Source organism: Strigops habroptila, chromosome 2 (genome assembly GCF_004027225.2).
Source record: "Strigops habroptila isolate Jane chromosome 2, bStrHab1.2.pri, whole genome shotgun sequence".
Taxonomy (NCBI): domain Eukaryota; kingdom Metazoa; phylum Chordata; class Aves; order Psittaciformes; family Psittacidae; genus Strigops; species Strigops habroptila.
In genome coordinates, this window is record NC_044278.2 from 16,177,083 (window position 1) to 16,192,545 (window position 15,463).

Below are 15,463 nucleotides of genomic sequence, written 5' to 3' on the forward strand. Positions count from 1 at the left end.
AGGGTCATACCACAGTCAGGTTCTAAATATTTTCAAGGACAGAGATTCCATAGCTTGTTTCAGTGCTTCATTCTGTGTGGGAAACCATATTGCTAACATGTTACTAGAATTTCCCTTGTTGTAGTTTGTGTCTTAGCCTCTTTTCCTTTCCCTGTGTAAAGCCAAGGAGACTCTGTCTTCATTTTCTCTCTCACCTCCTATTCAACAGTCCTTGCAATTAGGATACTCACTTTAGACTTTTCTCAAAGCTGAGCAACTCATTTCTGTGCCCCAATTCATACATCATTGCACTGCTGACTCCCTACCTTAGTGGCTTTCCACAGACACCTCAGCATCTGCCTTGTATTAGGGAGCACAAAACCGGGCACATTGCCCCAGATGCAGTCTCACAAGCTCTGAATAATAGAGAATAACTGCCTTCTTTAAATGGATTACCATGCCCAGTATGCTCTTCTACACCAGAGGCACTTACAGACCCACAAGAAACCCTATGTTCTTTCCTGTAACACTGCTTTTTACCAGTTAGCACCACATCTGTGCTGTTGCATGGGGTCACTCTACCCTAGAAAGACTTGCCATTTACTTTTGTTCAATTTCATGAAGTTTCTGCTAGCTACTTCTCCAGACCATAGACATCCCATTCAATTAGCCCTGGTCTCCAGCATATCAAATGCCCCCCCCCAGTTTAGTAGCATCCACAAACTTGCTCAAAGTGCACTACTCACCTGGAAGAGGGGCTGAAATGCAGACAAACTGCCCCTGCACTGATCCCTACAGGCATGCCACCAGTAACAAGCCTTCCAGGTGGACTATGTACAGCTGATCAGAACCTTCCAAATCTAGCAGTACACACGAATTTTCACCCATTTAACACTTACCTAAACACCTCTCCCCAACTTGGCTACGAGTACATTTTAGGAAACCTTGTTAGAAGCTTCTCAAGGTTAATAACACTCAGTGTTCTTCCTTTCCACATCTTCGTTCTGCCCTGTGTACTTGGAGCTGTACTTTTTAGAGCAGCCTCAAATTGTGGAGACACCATATCTCCCTTTTCTCACTTCAGTTTTCACCTTCTCTGCAGCCACATCAATTTATCACACCTAAGCCACACCTCTCAAGTCTTGGAAAACAAGCTGTAGAGTTGCTCTCAAAATACATCACCAAGGGAACTTTCACTAACAGCTGCATTGTCCCATAGCCCTCCCCTCTTCCTGTAAGGCAGAACACTCTCAGCAGAATGTATAAAAGATCTTACATGAAGCTAACACAAAATATGTCTCGACAACAGATTACATTCTGATATGCCAGAAGGTAACATAGGCTATTAAACATTCACATGAAAACACTGATGCATCAACTGTGATCAATTAATCTGGTTATAGTCAAAAGCCTTATTATTTTACAGCCATTGAACTTAACAGTTGTCTTATAAATATAGAACCACAGAATGGTTTGGGTTGGAAGGGACCTTAAAGATCATCTAGTTCCAAACCCCTGCCATGTAAGCTATGTGCAGAAGCTTGAACTACCTCAGATACCACAAACTGCTGAAACAGAGCTGCACTGAACTTTGTACACTTCTTCCTATACAAGATAGCCTGGATAAACGGTTATATTGCACTTGCTATGATTATATTGCACATGCTAATTACAAGAGGTAGACTTTTATGCTACCTCAGCTAGCAGTAACACATTGAAACTTTCAACAGGATGCATTTAAATCTCCTAAGAGGTGATTAATGGTATGGTCACAACCATCACCTCATGGTTGATTTCTTTAGATCTATAGTGCCTCTTCAAATGTTAAAGTACCTTAATGAAGTCATAACAACATCACCTCTGTTTCAATAAAATTTACCTTTTGAAGTCAAAAGTGCATTAAAATGTTTAAAGCACAGAAGCAGCATCACTGGTGAAGGGCTGAGCAGTAGGGTCTTATAATGCAAATACTAGCAATCTTCACAAATATGTTCAAAAATGAAACTAAGCTTAACAGCTCTTGATCTTTTCTCCTCTGACCTCTAGTAGTAATATTTAGTAGAGTTGAATAAGCTTTTTTTTTTTTATTGTGGCAAGTGCCAACACGTGATCTAAGAAATTAGTTTCAGGAAAAAAAAATCACCCCAAGTTAACACAAGTCAAAAGTTTTGCCCCCTCAGTTACTCTGTTACAAGAAGTTCCTTGCATTTGATGTAATTTAACTTATGCTTGACTAAACTGACTATTGCTCTATCAGATTATGTACACTGAAAAAAAAAAAAAAGGAAGCAAAGCTAGTTACCCAACTTAACCATAATCTCAACTTCATAACATTCCATCTCCAGCATTGCTTCATTGGGCTGTTGTTAAGGGTGCTTGCCCCAGCAATAGTTTTCAGCTTAACCATATGCAGCATGAGTGGTATTGCAATTAAGAAGTAACAGAAGTGAGCAAAGAATGTCCACACAAAACAGGATTAAGACAAATTTAAGTCAAACACTAATTTTTAATCTTCCAACTCAAGGGCTAGCAAAAATAACAGATCCAAAAGTAACTAATAAATTCATCAAGCTAGCTCAGTTTGCTTTTTCCACTCATCTGTATGCACACGAGCTACTGAGATCTGTTTGACTAGCCTTTACGCACCTTTTAGCAAGTGGGTTTTTTGGCAGGAAACTGCCATTTCAATGACCTCAAATTCTGCATGTGCCACTGCATTACAGTGCTAGAACTGGTACCTTTCAAGTATTGAAAACAGTCACTTTAGGAAAATCTTCTGTTCCAACTATTTCCAGGAAGATACTACGGACAAGTTTAAAAACCACCATGTACTTCCAGCCTTGACTAATAGACAAGGAGAAAACAATGATCCCCTGTAGACATACAAAGATATTTTACATGACAGATAATGAAAATCTGATGGGGGGAATGAGGGATTAGCTGCAAGAAATCCTAGTACACCAGTCAACTCAAGACAAGCTACACTTCACTAGCCCTCATGTTCAGAATGCTGAAGCATGCTATTTTAATGTATTACAAATTTAATATTGCTTTTACTTTCATACACTATTGAACTGAAAAGAAGCAAAAATATTGAACAGAATGCAGTAGTGCAGTAGTGATAAAAGGATAGACTGGAAGCTTGTTACTTTTCATTACTTGAACTAATACTGACCTTGACAACATGATGATGTTAAACTTTACCTACTCAGTTCCCCACACATGGGAAAACAGAAGTAAAAGGACAGGAGATGAAAGTTTCAAGACTTTGAAAGCTTTTTATTCTTTTGGCTAAGTTATTCTAATGTTATTCTATTGGCAATTCATGAACAGAAAAAAAAACAATTTTTGAGTTCACATTTGGAATGGTTCCAAATCTAGAAGTTAATTACCTGAAAAGAATGAGGAGAAAAATAAGCATTCACCTATTAGATAATTCAGAGTTTACTTGTTTGGTGTTTTGACTATGAGTTGAAGTTGCACTATGCCTTGAAGCTCTTCATCATGAGCCTGTGTACTCAGTTGTGTAGTAAGCAATCACTAGACTAGCTTTTCCAGAACCAAGCCAAATATTGGCCATAAGCCCCCTCAAGAGTCTTACTTTTACATATCTACACCTCATTTCAACCCACTGTTTTACACGTTCACTATCTGTTCACAGTCAGGGGAGTAAAACAAGCTTTCACCTAACAACTTTTTCATCTTTCCTCACTTTATAGGCAGAAACACAAACTATTTTCCCTGACATCGTCTTTACCACACATTTCATTGTTTAATGGCTTCTCATCTATTTCCTTCTATTTTATCCACATTCAGCTTTTCCCATCTTTTCTTTCTTAGCTATTCTTGGGATTTCTTCCCAAACTTATATAATACTCTTTTCTAGTCAATCTATCTGCTTCTAACCAGAAAGAGACAATAGTGTTAATGACCCCTTGACCTCTAACAAAAATCTGGATCAACTTCTCATGCCTAATCCATTAACTCGTCATCTTCTCCATCCTCTCAATAAAAACACATTACTGCATTTCAAATAGCTATAATGTGAGGCACTGAATACAACTGCCCTTCAAATAAGTACTTTTCAAAAATCTTGTTTTAGATAGGCTAACCCTACCAAAAGACTCCATACAAAACTGCACAGGGAATCATAAAGTGGCTTGGGTTAGAAGGTACCTTTAAAGATCATATACTCTGCCTGCCCTTCAAGCAACAACTACAATACCCAACAACACATGACATAACAAAATAATAATAATTAATTGCACCTATAGCTGTTCTTCACTAAGAAAATATGGCCATTCAGTTACTTTCAACTATCAAGTCCCTAAGAAAATTCCTCACAGAAACTTCTGCATTTGTATCTATACACCACTTAGCATAGTAGTCATAAGAATTACAAAAAGTTCAAATAATCCAGAGTCAATACAACAGGTCCATTCAAAGTTGGAAACAAGAAGCCCAAGTACAAACAGTGCTAGAGCAAAGTAATCTGTCATCACATAGGTCATCTTTAAGAGGCAATGTATCAGGACTCCAGAGCAGGCAGACAACACAGCACTCTCACTTGTTTTCAGACTTACCTAACCAGTCTGCAGCCGTAAGTTTCGATAAAGAACTCTGGACAAAGTTGCACTCAACCACAGGACAGCAGGTCAAGCTACCTCCACAGCAACAAACTGGTACAACACATGATGGAAAGTAATATTCTTCAAGTTTATTGCTCTTGAACAGATAACTGAACCAACACCAAAAAAAAAACAAAACATTTTCTAACAGCACTGCAAGTAGTTGGCACTTAGTAAAATTACCTTCTACCGGTTTGTATACCAGGTTTTGTATTTCTCTTACCCTACTTCCATTCACTACTGATTTTGTTTCTGAAAATTGAGATTTGGACTTTCAGTCCTAGAGCTTCTAACTCAATTCTTCTTTGAGCTCCACAAATGCTACTCATTAACCCCACACACAGCTTATTGAAGCAACACACTCCTCCTCCCTTTTTCACAGCAGATGCATTTACACCTGTGATTTTGCATACCTTAAAAGCTCTGCCACCAGCACCTGAAAGGTAATCAGCTGGTACAGATGCTCTGTAAAGGCAATATATTTTTGCTTCTCCTGCTACAGAACAGTCCTTTGTTTCCCAAGATTATCCTGGGAGAGATGCTACATAAAGGGGATGAGAAAGAGAACAACCTAGATTTGACCATAGTTCTAAATAGGATACTTGACTCTAATCTTGCAAGAAATAAATCATGCTAGAGCCTTTTTTTGTTCAGTATCAGTCTTCATATTCCATCACAAAGTTATTTAAGGAGGCAAGAGAGAAACACATGGCTTAACAAACTGGTCAACCTTTATGTAGCATAAGTGGCTAAATCATCACAATTCCTTTATAATACTCCAAGCATTCATATCTTAACACAAACAACATTACACTTCCACATATATACACACAGGAGTTCTTGCACACCAGAAGCTAAAATGTTAGTTGGCACCCTCGCTTTTCATTCAACCTAAAATTTATGATTCCTGCAACCTGCTTTCACCCTGTCCACACTTTCATATCAACTGCTTTCAGAGCAACTCCAACTTGCACTACTTCCATGCAGCACTACAGATAAATTGAAACTCTCTTGTCTAATATTTAAATAGCAGACAAGAATTATGAGCCTATACAACATGTTCTATTAAAATTTTAGCATCTACATTTTGTATTTACGTGAGCATCACAGTTTAACAGCGATCTTGAACACGACAGACCTACCACAACAAAACTGAGCCAAGAACTACTGGGTGTGCTGTTCCAGAACAGCACACTCCATACTATACTGAGTTATCTTGAAGCATGAGCTTGACAAACTTTTGGCTTTTCTCTTTTTTTTGTTTTGCTAATTAACAATCCATGTTTAACTCTCCCTGTCTTGGAAGTTACTCTGATATTTCCACCAGTGCTCTTGCTTTGTTTCTTCATGTGATGGTTCCATATCCTGCCCTACCTACCACACAGTTCAACACTTCATTCTTTCCAGCTTTGCAAATAACTTGTATAGCTCTCCTACTTTCTCTTGCTTATTGTATTGGCTTACCTAACGCCATTTTAAAAGTGCACTTATGTCCGTACCATTTTCACAAAACCTGCCTATTCAGACCTCAATTTCTGAACTATTATCATTGCCTTTCACATACAATGAGGAGAAAACAAACAAACAAACAAACATTGTTGTCTTCTTAAACACTCCAACACACTTTCACACTTCTAAGGTAGTAACCTGGTTTGCTTGACCTCATATTGTTGTTATGACTTGACCAGAACAGACTATTCGACTAGAAACTTTATGATTTTCAGACTAATTGTTACCATTCACTTGCAACTCCATTTTTGTATATGGCACTCTATATACTTGTATTATCCACATCTTCATAATCCAACTCTTCTAGCTCCAGTACAGTCTGGAGTTCTATATTCCAGGCTGCTTTAAGAAATGGGGGGGGGGAGGGGTGGGATCAGTGGGAATTTCAAGACATGTGCCCCACACACACTCTTCTTCTAGCCTTACTGAGAAGCTTAATGTAGTCAACAATTCAAACTGGAAAAAAATTCCCTCAACAAAGTCCCTGAAAAATGCATCTTGTACATTTTTCCTTTCTATTCACCTTATGTTACAATTGTGCTTAGTTTTTAACTCATGCTTGTATTCCAGAAAACTTAAAAAAACTGACCCTTTTCACTGTGTGCAAACTAATGAGGCACAGAAATTACAAGGAATTAGTTACTAAGTAGTACACATGTCCTCATGTACAGTATAGCTGATAGTATTTACCACTACGCATACTAAGCTATTTTATGAAGGTTATGATGTTCCTTATAGATGGCATACATCTCTCCTAGTTCAAAGCTACACTAATTTGATCATATTAAGTTTAGTATATGCTTCATCGCATCATGCACTGTTCGACTGAGCAGTAAAATTACTTATACATGTAAGCCTAACCTGACAGTCTCACTTTTCCAAGAAGAATAGTAGTTGAAGCAGGTCTGGTTTTATTTAGAAAAAAAAAATAAAAACATAAAAAAATTAAAAAATGGAGGTTGCTGTTGTTTCAGATACCAAATAAATTTCCCCCTCTTCATTCCCTCTGCAGTTTTTTGCTTTGAATGTTCGAGGGTTTTTTGTAATACTTCTCTGAGGAATTACAGATCAAATAAAATATCATTTCCAGCTGTCAGTCAAAATGATTGCATAAAAACTGATTTGATTTTATAGTGAAGTTATTTTACTGGTTTTCTGTTTGTTTTGCTGGGATTTTTTCTTTTGTAGGTTTTTTTTTGTTTGTTTGTTTGTTTTGTGGTGCTTTCTTTTGCTAGCATTATCAGAATTGACCAACTAGTAAGAAGAATAGTGACCAAAAGTAGTCAGCAATCTTAGGTTCCATTAACATCTAATCATGCTCAAAACGTATTTAAGAGCACTTTTAAAAGCCACCGACATTACATTATTTTTCTTTCACGCCCACTTGTGACAGTTTACAAAGAAGGAAAACAATTGTGGGGAAACTTGAGGGGAAAATAAGTGATCTAAAAGCTAAGACATTGATGAAAACCCATCGTCCCCTAATCCTTACCTCACAGTCCAGGAGTCACCAGTAGTTTGAGTTTCCCCTTTTATTCATACGTTACACTTCAAAATGTTGCGCTTGAAAAAGAACATTATTTCAACAGAACATTCCTACTCCTGGCAGATGTTCAGAAGCATTATCAGTCAAGTCCACGTGTGCCAAAAGGAAGCTGGGAAGACTGACATCTGAATTACACTCATTAAGACTAAAATAGTAAGCCTCCCCATGACACGGCACACGGATGTTCTTAACTTCATTGTTACTATTATCTTCACATTTACTTGTAAAAATAGCTTGGCAAGGTTATGGTGAAGACCACGACTTCACCTTTTTAATCGCAAAAGGGTGGAAATCACCCTGCAAAAAGAGAGGGGAAAAAGTGCTAGTGCAAGAAGTATGTTAACCCTATGAAAACTGAGTCTTCAAGCCTTAAGGTTTTCAAGTGTAGCCCCTTCACAATATTGAAAAATTAGTAATAATTATCTATTATGAAAGCTACATCATTGCCAGAGGGGGGAGACTATTACATGCAAGAGCACAATCTTTCAGCAGCAGTGCCTCAACTCCCTCCCAGAAAAAACATTTCTCTGATACTCTACAACTGCTTTATGGTGGCATGCCTTGCAAGTTCCTTGGTATTTTTATCACATGAACCTCCAGAGACTACCTCCTCTAACTTGTTCCTCCTTCCTTCAAGAGGAAAAGGACACAGCGTATCACATAATAAAATATCCTTGCCAACTATTCATTACTGCCTTGGGAATACAACAGCAGGATGATGGTTTTCGACGTGCTCTTGCCCAAGTCCACTTTTCTTTTCATCTTCCACTACTGTAAAGATGACACTATGCACACTACATTGCATGCAGTTAAAAAGAGAAAATACAGAAAGGGAAAAAAAAAGAGGACAATAAATCCTGCTCTGATTTAGTTCCCAATTGCTACGTCGCTTGTTTTCCACAGGAAAAAGCACGGGGGGTGGGGGCGATGGCATTTTCCTTGGAGCGGTCACGCCAAGCCACAGGGGGGCCCCGCGCCGCCGTGCCCCGGCAGTAGGTGCTCGGGATGAGGGTGATGCACAGTACACGAACCCGCTCTCACCAGGGGAGATAAGCGACCTCAACCCCTAAGCCTACAGTAACCAGCACCGTTTTCACCCTAATTAGGAAGGGACAACGACGCAAGCCAACAGCACCAGAAACAACGAGCGCGTTATTCCTCCCGCAAAGTACTCCCGGAGAACAAGCAGACCCACCCTGCTGCCCTTCCTGCAGGCTAGGGGCGGGGGAGCACCCGTGAATTCCCGCAAACAAGCCCAACCCCGCCGTTCAGGACGGGAATCACGGCGGACGACCTGCCGCCCGCCACCGGCGATAAACTTCCCCGGGGCCGACGAAGGCATCAACTCCGCGGAGCCGCACGGCGGGGCGGCTCCCGGCCTCGGCCGCTCGAGCAAGTAACGGTCCCCGCCACGGCGAGCGAACACAACGGCCCTCCCCGCACCCGCTCCTACCGGCCAGGCCGCCGGCGGCAACGAGGCGTGTCCGCGCCCCGGCGCCAGCGGGGGGGGGATTCTCCGGGAGAAAGAGCCCTGGGGTCTCCCCGGCGCGGTGCAGGCTCCGGCTCCGACCTTCCCGCACCCTCCCCAGTCGTTCCGGGGAAAGCTTCCGCGATCCTGGCCACGTCCCACCCGCCTGCCCCGTCCGCAGGGCGTCCGGCAGGCAACCGCCACCCCGCCGGGCGCGCACACAAAGTTTCCCTCAACTCGGCCGAGTCCCCCGGCGGTGCCTGGGCTCGGGTTTCTCTCCTCCTCCACCCGCCCCCTCGCCCTGCCCCGGCCGACAACGGGAAAAAGTTTCACTTACTGCAGCAGAAGCGAGAGAAAACCAGCCCCAGCAGCCCGAGCCCCGGCCCGGGAGGCACCGCCGAGCGGAGCCGCCGCCGCTGCTGCCGCCGCCGCCGCAGCCACCACCACCACCACCGCGGGGAGGCACCGCCGCCGGGCGCTGCAAAAAGTTCCCGGCGGGCGGGAGGAGCCGGCGAAAAGGGAAAACCAGCGGCAGCCTCCGCAGCGGCTTCGGCCCCTGCCATGCTCGGGGCTCAGGCTCTCAGCCGCCGCCGCTACGACGCCCGCCGGCTTCTCGACCAGCCGCCGCACCGGGTGTGTGTGTCACTAAGCAGGGAGGCGCTGCGCGCCGCTCCCCGCCCTCCTCAGAGCGGGCCACACCACCCCGCCGCGGGCAGGGGGGGAGGGAGGCGTGTTCCGTGCTCGTCTACCCCGACCCCCGCTCCCCCCGCCCATTTCCACACGCCCCGCGGCAGGTCTCGCCCCCCTCCTCTCCCGGTCCGCTCTGCGGACCCGCAGACGCGCCCGCGCACCGGGGCGGAGGGGGGGGTGTCCCCTTGGCAACGCGTCGGGCGCGGGCGGCTGGTGGGAGGGGGTGCTACAATGTCCTCCCCCGGGGGGCTGTTGGTACGTCCCGGCCCGCCCCCTCCCCCTGCCCCGCCCGCCACCGCCCCGAGCGTGGTCGGGGGCGCCGTGCTCCCCGGCGGCTCGGCCTGACTCACCGCCCGCCGCCCGCCCCCCGCCCCGCGCCCGCCCGCTCCCCGCCGCGTCCTTCGCCTTCCGCGGCAATCCCCCCGGCCTCTCTCGGCCCGCTTCGCCCCCGCGGGGAAGGGAGGCTCCGCCACGCGTCCTCCCAGCCGCTATCCGGCACACGCCGGCTGTGGGGCCCGCTGAGGCGGCGGGAGCTGTGCGGCCGAGAAAGGATCTTGCCGGGCCGGGCCGCGGTTACTCCGCGGCCTGGGAACTGGTCAGCAGTGCCTACCCCGGGCCGAGTCCCCCCGGGTGCGGTGGGGGACTGGCCGTAGCCCGCTCCGCCATGCGCGGCCGTGGCCGTTCGTATTCACCAGGCGGGAAGGGGGTTGGTCGGGGCCGCTCCCGGGCTCCCCCGGAGGCACAGAAGGGCCGGCCGGCGCGACTCCCTCCGCGGCGGGACGGGCCATTTCTTCCCGCTGCGGCGCCGTGAGGCGGCTGGTCCTGTGCCGGATGGACCGCCGGGCCCCTGGCAGCGGGCGATCGGCTTCAGCCCCGCGGTGCTGCCGACGGGAAACTTTCCTGTCGTTGTCCCCTCGTCGCTTACTCCGCCCGCTGGCAACCCCCCCGTGAGAGGGATAGGGTGCCGGGCTGGGGCACCCGCTGCCCAGCACCTCCTGGCTAGGCTCGCCTCGGCACCGCAGCAGCCGAAGGGGAGAATTGAGCACACGGGTGCGAGAAGTTGCGGGCCTCCCCCCCGCACCCAAGGGGCCGCAAGAGATGACCGCACCCCAAGGCAGGCTCCGGCAGAGCTCGGGGGTCTGAAACCATCTGGGAGCAGTGCGAACCCACCGAGCGCAGAAACCGCTGAGGAATACCGAATATGGCCCTGCGCAGCCCTGGCAGCAGGGCCTGCGGGGGCCCGGGGGGCAGCGGGGAGGGCTCCTGTCACGCTAACGCCTGCGGGGATTCTTGGCTGTGGCACAACACATAGCTTTGCTCTGGGTAAGGCTGTCATCCATGAGGGCAGAGCAGCTCCGAAGGGAGCGGTGATGCCCCAGCCGCGGGCAGAGAGCTACACTGTAAATGAGGTGGCAGGGCAAGGTGGCCGCTCTCCAGGCAAAGAGGGGATTTGTGTGTTTGCCCAAGGTCCCAGGAGTCCAGCCAAGGACTGTCTTGGAATTAGAGCAGGCTGTAACCAGGTCACAAAATTAAAGGTGACTTTTCTAGGAAATACTGCATCTCAGCACTGATCTGAATGCCAGTGTTGTGGGCACAATGTCAATGGATGTATCCCCCAAATCAGGTTTTCGACAGCAAAATAAGGAAGCTTGAAATAATTGAGAGTCTTGCTTCTTTACAAGCTATGTGTGCTTTTTCATTTCAGATGCACTGTCCTTGCAAAACTTCAAGTAAAATACTGAATATATCCTATACCTGCTACTGAGACATCTACTGGGAGCAGGTCCCATACAAGCCCCACATTTTCCGCAATACAGGGTAGTATTTGATAATTTCCTTCAATGGTGGGCATGAACAGCAGTTTCTTTCAAAGCTACGCATGGCTAAGTTTATCAGATGCTCACAATAGTATGTTCATCCAGTCTTCAGCTACACTGAATGTTTGCCAATTAACTGGCCTCATTAATTTGTTACTGTGGTAAAAAAGCCCCAGAATTCAGGCAAAGAGTTACTAGAAGCAAACTGCTAGCTGTGATGGATGTTGAATGTTGATCAACATTTGGCCATGCAGACCAGCATAACTGAGAGGACTCTCAAAGTTTTGTGAAATCAATGTCATTCTGAAAGTCTAATCATCAGCTAGCACGAAACTGTTCTTGTGCCTATTTGCTCTGGGACTGGGACTCGGGATTGCTTGAGTGGTACCCAGGATCTTGTCCAAAAGTGTGTAAACAGATTTGTATGACTGTTTAAAGGAAAATAAAAGAGGTTTTCCCACTCTGCTGATACTTTTGAAGCCTGGTCTTTTGCCCTGCTGTTAGACTCTTTGATTCAGTGGAAACCAGAATCAAATTCATATATATTCCACTATGCCAATAAACCTGGATAAACATAATAATTAATCATTAGAGCCCAATTTTTATTTATACTAAGAGCCTTTTTACACAGGAAAATTGATAAGCATAATTATAGCAGAATAATTTATACTGGTATGTCTTTGCCGATGTAACATTCCAGGAGGATATTTTAATTGGATGTAATTATTCCATTTCCCTGAATGGATGAGTCCTATATAGATAAACCCCCTTTTATAGTTAACAGTCGAAGCAAATTACATCTCATAATTACATTTACACCAAGTTTAAGGCCCTCTTAGGATGCGCAGGAAATATAATGGGGCCATAGTGTAATTGAGAGTGCAACCCTTAAAATCCTATTTGTGACGACTATAATCAAATTGTCATCTGCTGTAATATTTTCATTTCTTCTCATTCCAAAACAACAAAAGGCATTAAGCCTGTTTAAAATAAAATGTTTTGAAGGTCCAGTACCAAATGTGTATATCGATTCATGAAGGCTAAGGAAGCAAATGCATTTTGTCATATTTAAACAGAACTGTGCCCAGTCTGTAGGTAACATCTTCCAGTGCCAGATTCAGCACTGTTGTAATCAGGAATCCTGGGGATTCTGTGATACAAAAGGAAATTCGACTACATGATATCAAGGCTAAATTTGGCTCCCCAATGCTTAGAACACTCCTGAAGGCATGATGCTCCAAACAATTAATCTTGCATGATATTGAATAAATGCATATAGGACACACTGTCTCAGTTCTTGTATATCCGTTGTAACTGGCATATTTTTTCCATAAAAAGATGGTTTTCTGCAGTTGGCAGCAGTCCTGTTCAAAAGCATCCTTGAGCTGTAGAAACACAAAAGACTGTACTTTATTTCCAGTCCATATTTCCCTCTCTTTCTGGCCATTGTTCACACACACCATCCCCCCTCCTGAAAAAGAAAAAACCCTTGCCCTTAATTTAGACCTGGGGTATTTGGCAAGCATTTGCTTCTCCGTTCTTAACCCTTTTGGTCATTTGAAAACAAAGTCCTGAAGCAGTGTGAAATTAACTTATATGCATAACATTTGAAGTGACGGCACAAATTCCCGCTGGAATGAAGGGCTATTCACTTCAGTGCGAATCGGCAAATAGATCTGTAGAACAATGTGCTTTTCTCAAAACTCTCACTTCCATTCGAATGGATGGGACGGGGCCTCCCTGGCGATGCTTGCGCGCCACCACCCCTTATGACCCTTTAAAATAAACCCACACCAACCCAACCCCAAACAAAACCTGCCTTTTTTCCACGTGCTTCCAGCTAGATGAGATATTTAGCCTGTTATTACACAGAGTTTCTGCTGTTTGCGAACAAGTGGTTGTGTTTCTGCATCATTCCTCCAGCTGAAGTCAGAATAGTTGTGCCACAGTGAAGCTGCAGCCAGAGTTCCTATTTTTTGTGCTGTATGGAGAAAGATACTTGTGCAATTCCTTGTCTAGAAAGCCATGGAAAAGCATCTCTGCTGGCTGTGCAGCATGTGTGATTGACAGCAGTTCCAGCAGGACCAAAGAACGTGGGCTGCATATTTATGTTCATGCGTCTCCTGACCCAGCAGTGGACTCAGTGCTGTGGTCGTCTATGAGCATGTTTGGGAAGGGCTTGGACAACATCCCACAGTGCAGAGTTTGGCTTATCGCTGGTAAATTGTGGTTTTAGTAGTGTTGGATACACTTAGCAATTTTTGGGGGAAGTATGCTCTATAACCATGACGTTATTAAGAAATGACTAAGATTAAGAATATATTGTAAAGTTGGATTATTCTCATGTTTCCCAGCATACAGTATAATGCAAAATTATCTGGGTTGTCATGTCATAGAAAAATCTATAATAACATTTTGATTCAAATCGTAAGCAAGCTTAGCCAAGAATAACATACATACAGTCACATGGTATATGGTATTTTCAACTATTTATGTATGTTTATATTGAATTATGATATTTCATACCAATAAATACAAAACACCCTTGATTCTTATGTGTCTGTATGGACAAATGCACAGTTTGCTTATTTTGTTCTAAAACTTCCACATTTCTTTCTAGGCACAAACATTAGATACTTAAGATGAGCAGAATGTGAGCATAGGGAAAAGAGAGAGAAAAGTGAAGAGGTGAAGAGAGGGAAAAGAAAGAACGAGAGAGCGAGGGCTGTCACCATGAGCTTTCAGAAGCAGTTTAGTCGTACAGTTAAGAAGAGAGGAAGGAGCCCAGAGGACGGCACCCTGATCTATAGCTGGGGAGGAGCAGAGGGAGGATGCTAAATCTTGCTTATTGTGTCACTCTCCCTTGGGCCACTCCCTAGCCAAAACCATTAGCCAGAAGCCAAGGGTGTTGCCAGTCTGCTTGGGTGCCAGCTGGACATCCCTATACTGTGGTCCCTGCTCTTGGCAGTGGTCTGTCCAGCAGCCAAAAAGACACCCCCAGGCACACCTGCATGGTCTGGCTGATTTCCTTGCAAAAGAGAGAGATGCTGACCTGCCGCTTCATTCAGTCCCTGCATGGTATAGTAATGGAGATGGGATAATTACCCAGGGTAGTCCTGGTTCAGGTCTGCAAGAGGATTCTCGCTGCCCCAGTAGATATTTCTCTCACGGCTAAAGAAAACCAAAATGAATCTGCTTTTCTACACAGTCAAAAAGAAGAAAGATGACATTCAGGAAAAAAAAAAAAATGTATCCCATTGAGGTCACAATTTTATAGTGCATACCTACATTTCATGACGATATGTTCATTGTACCAATTCACTGACATGATCCCAGCCCCAGTAGGAGGTTAGTTCTTGACTCAAGGAAAAGGGAATTTTAACATTCATTTTAATGGGAACCTTTATTCATTTTTAGTATCAGCACTGTTACACCAGCTTCATTTAATTATGGGAGAAGAAGCAGGTTTAGAATTCCCTGGAGGAACTTGCTGGTTTTTTTCTTCTCAGACTTACTCTTTACATCTTCTCAACTGCTCCTCCCTTAGTCTTTTCATTTTCCTTGAGAGTGCTTATTCTTATCATTAGAAATGAGCGCATCTCGGGATTTTAACTACTATAAATGGTGTCATCTCACTACTTTGCTTTTCTTCTTTTCCACTGTCTTTTCCTCTGTGGGATTGTTAAATGCATCAGGTTTTCTTCTGTGGGATTGTTAAATGCATCAGGTTTTCCACAGTATGATGAGTGGAGTGCATGAACCCAAAGGTTGTGCCTACCTGTGTCCTAGGGATACAGCTTGGATATGTAGTTTATGAAAGATGCAT

General features: G+C 44.6%; 1 protein-coding gene across 6 annotated transcripts in view; it reads right to left on the reverse strand.

Annotated features, from left to right (window-relative positions):
* The window catches only part of NECTIN3 (nectin cell adhesion molecule 3), a 67,952-nt gene extending 58,146 nt beyond the window's left edge, over window positions 1-9,806 (reverse strand). For 5 of the 6 annotated variants that reach the window (XM_030471704.1, XM_030471703.1, XM_030471702.1 and 2 more), the window contains exon 1: window positions 9,468-9,805. In XM_030471704.1, coding sequence (XP_030327564.1) covers window positions 9,468-9,693 — 226 coding nt within the window. In that variant the 5' untranslated portion in view covers window positions 9,694-9,805. Of the gene's footprint in view, window positions 1-9,467 lie in introns of all 6 variants that reach the window. The other variant, XM_030471701.1, reaches the window with a different exon arrangement.
* Window positions 9,807-15,463: the final 5,657 nt, after the last annotated feature.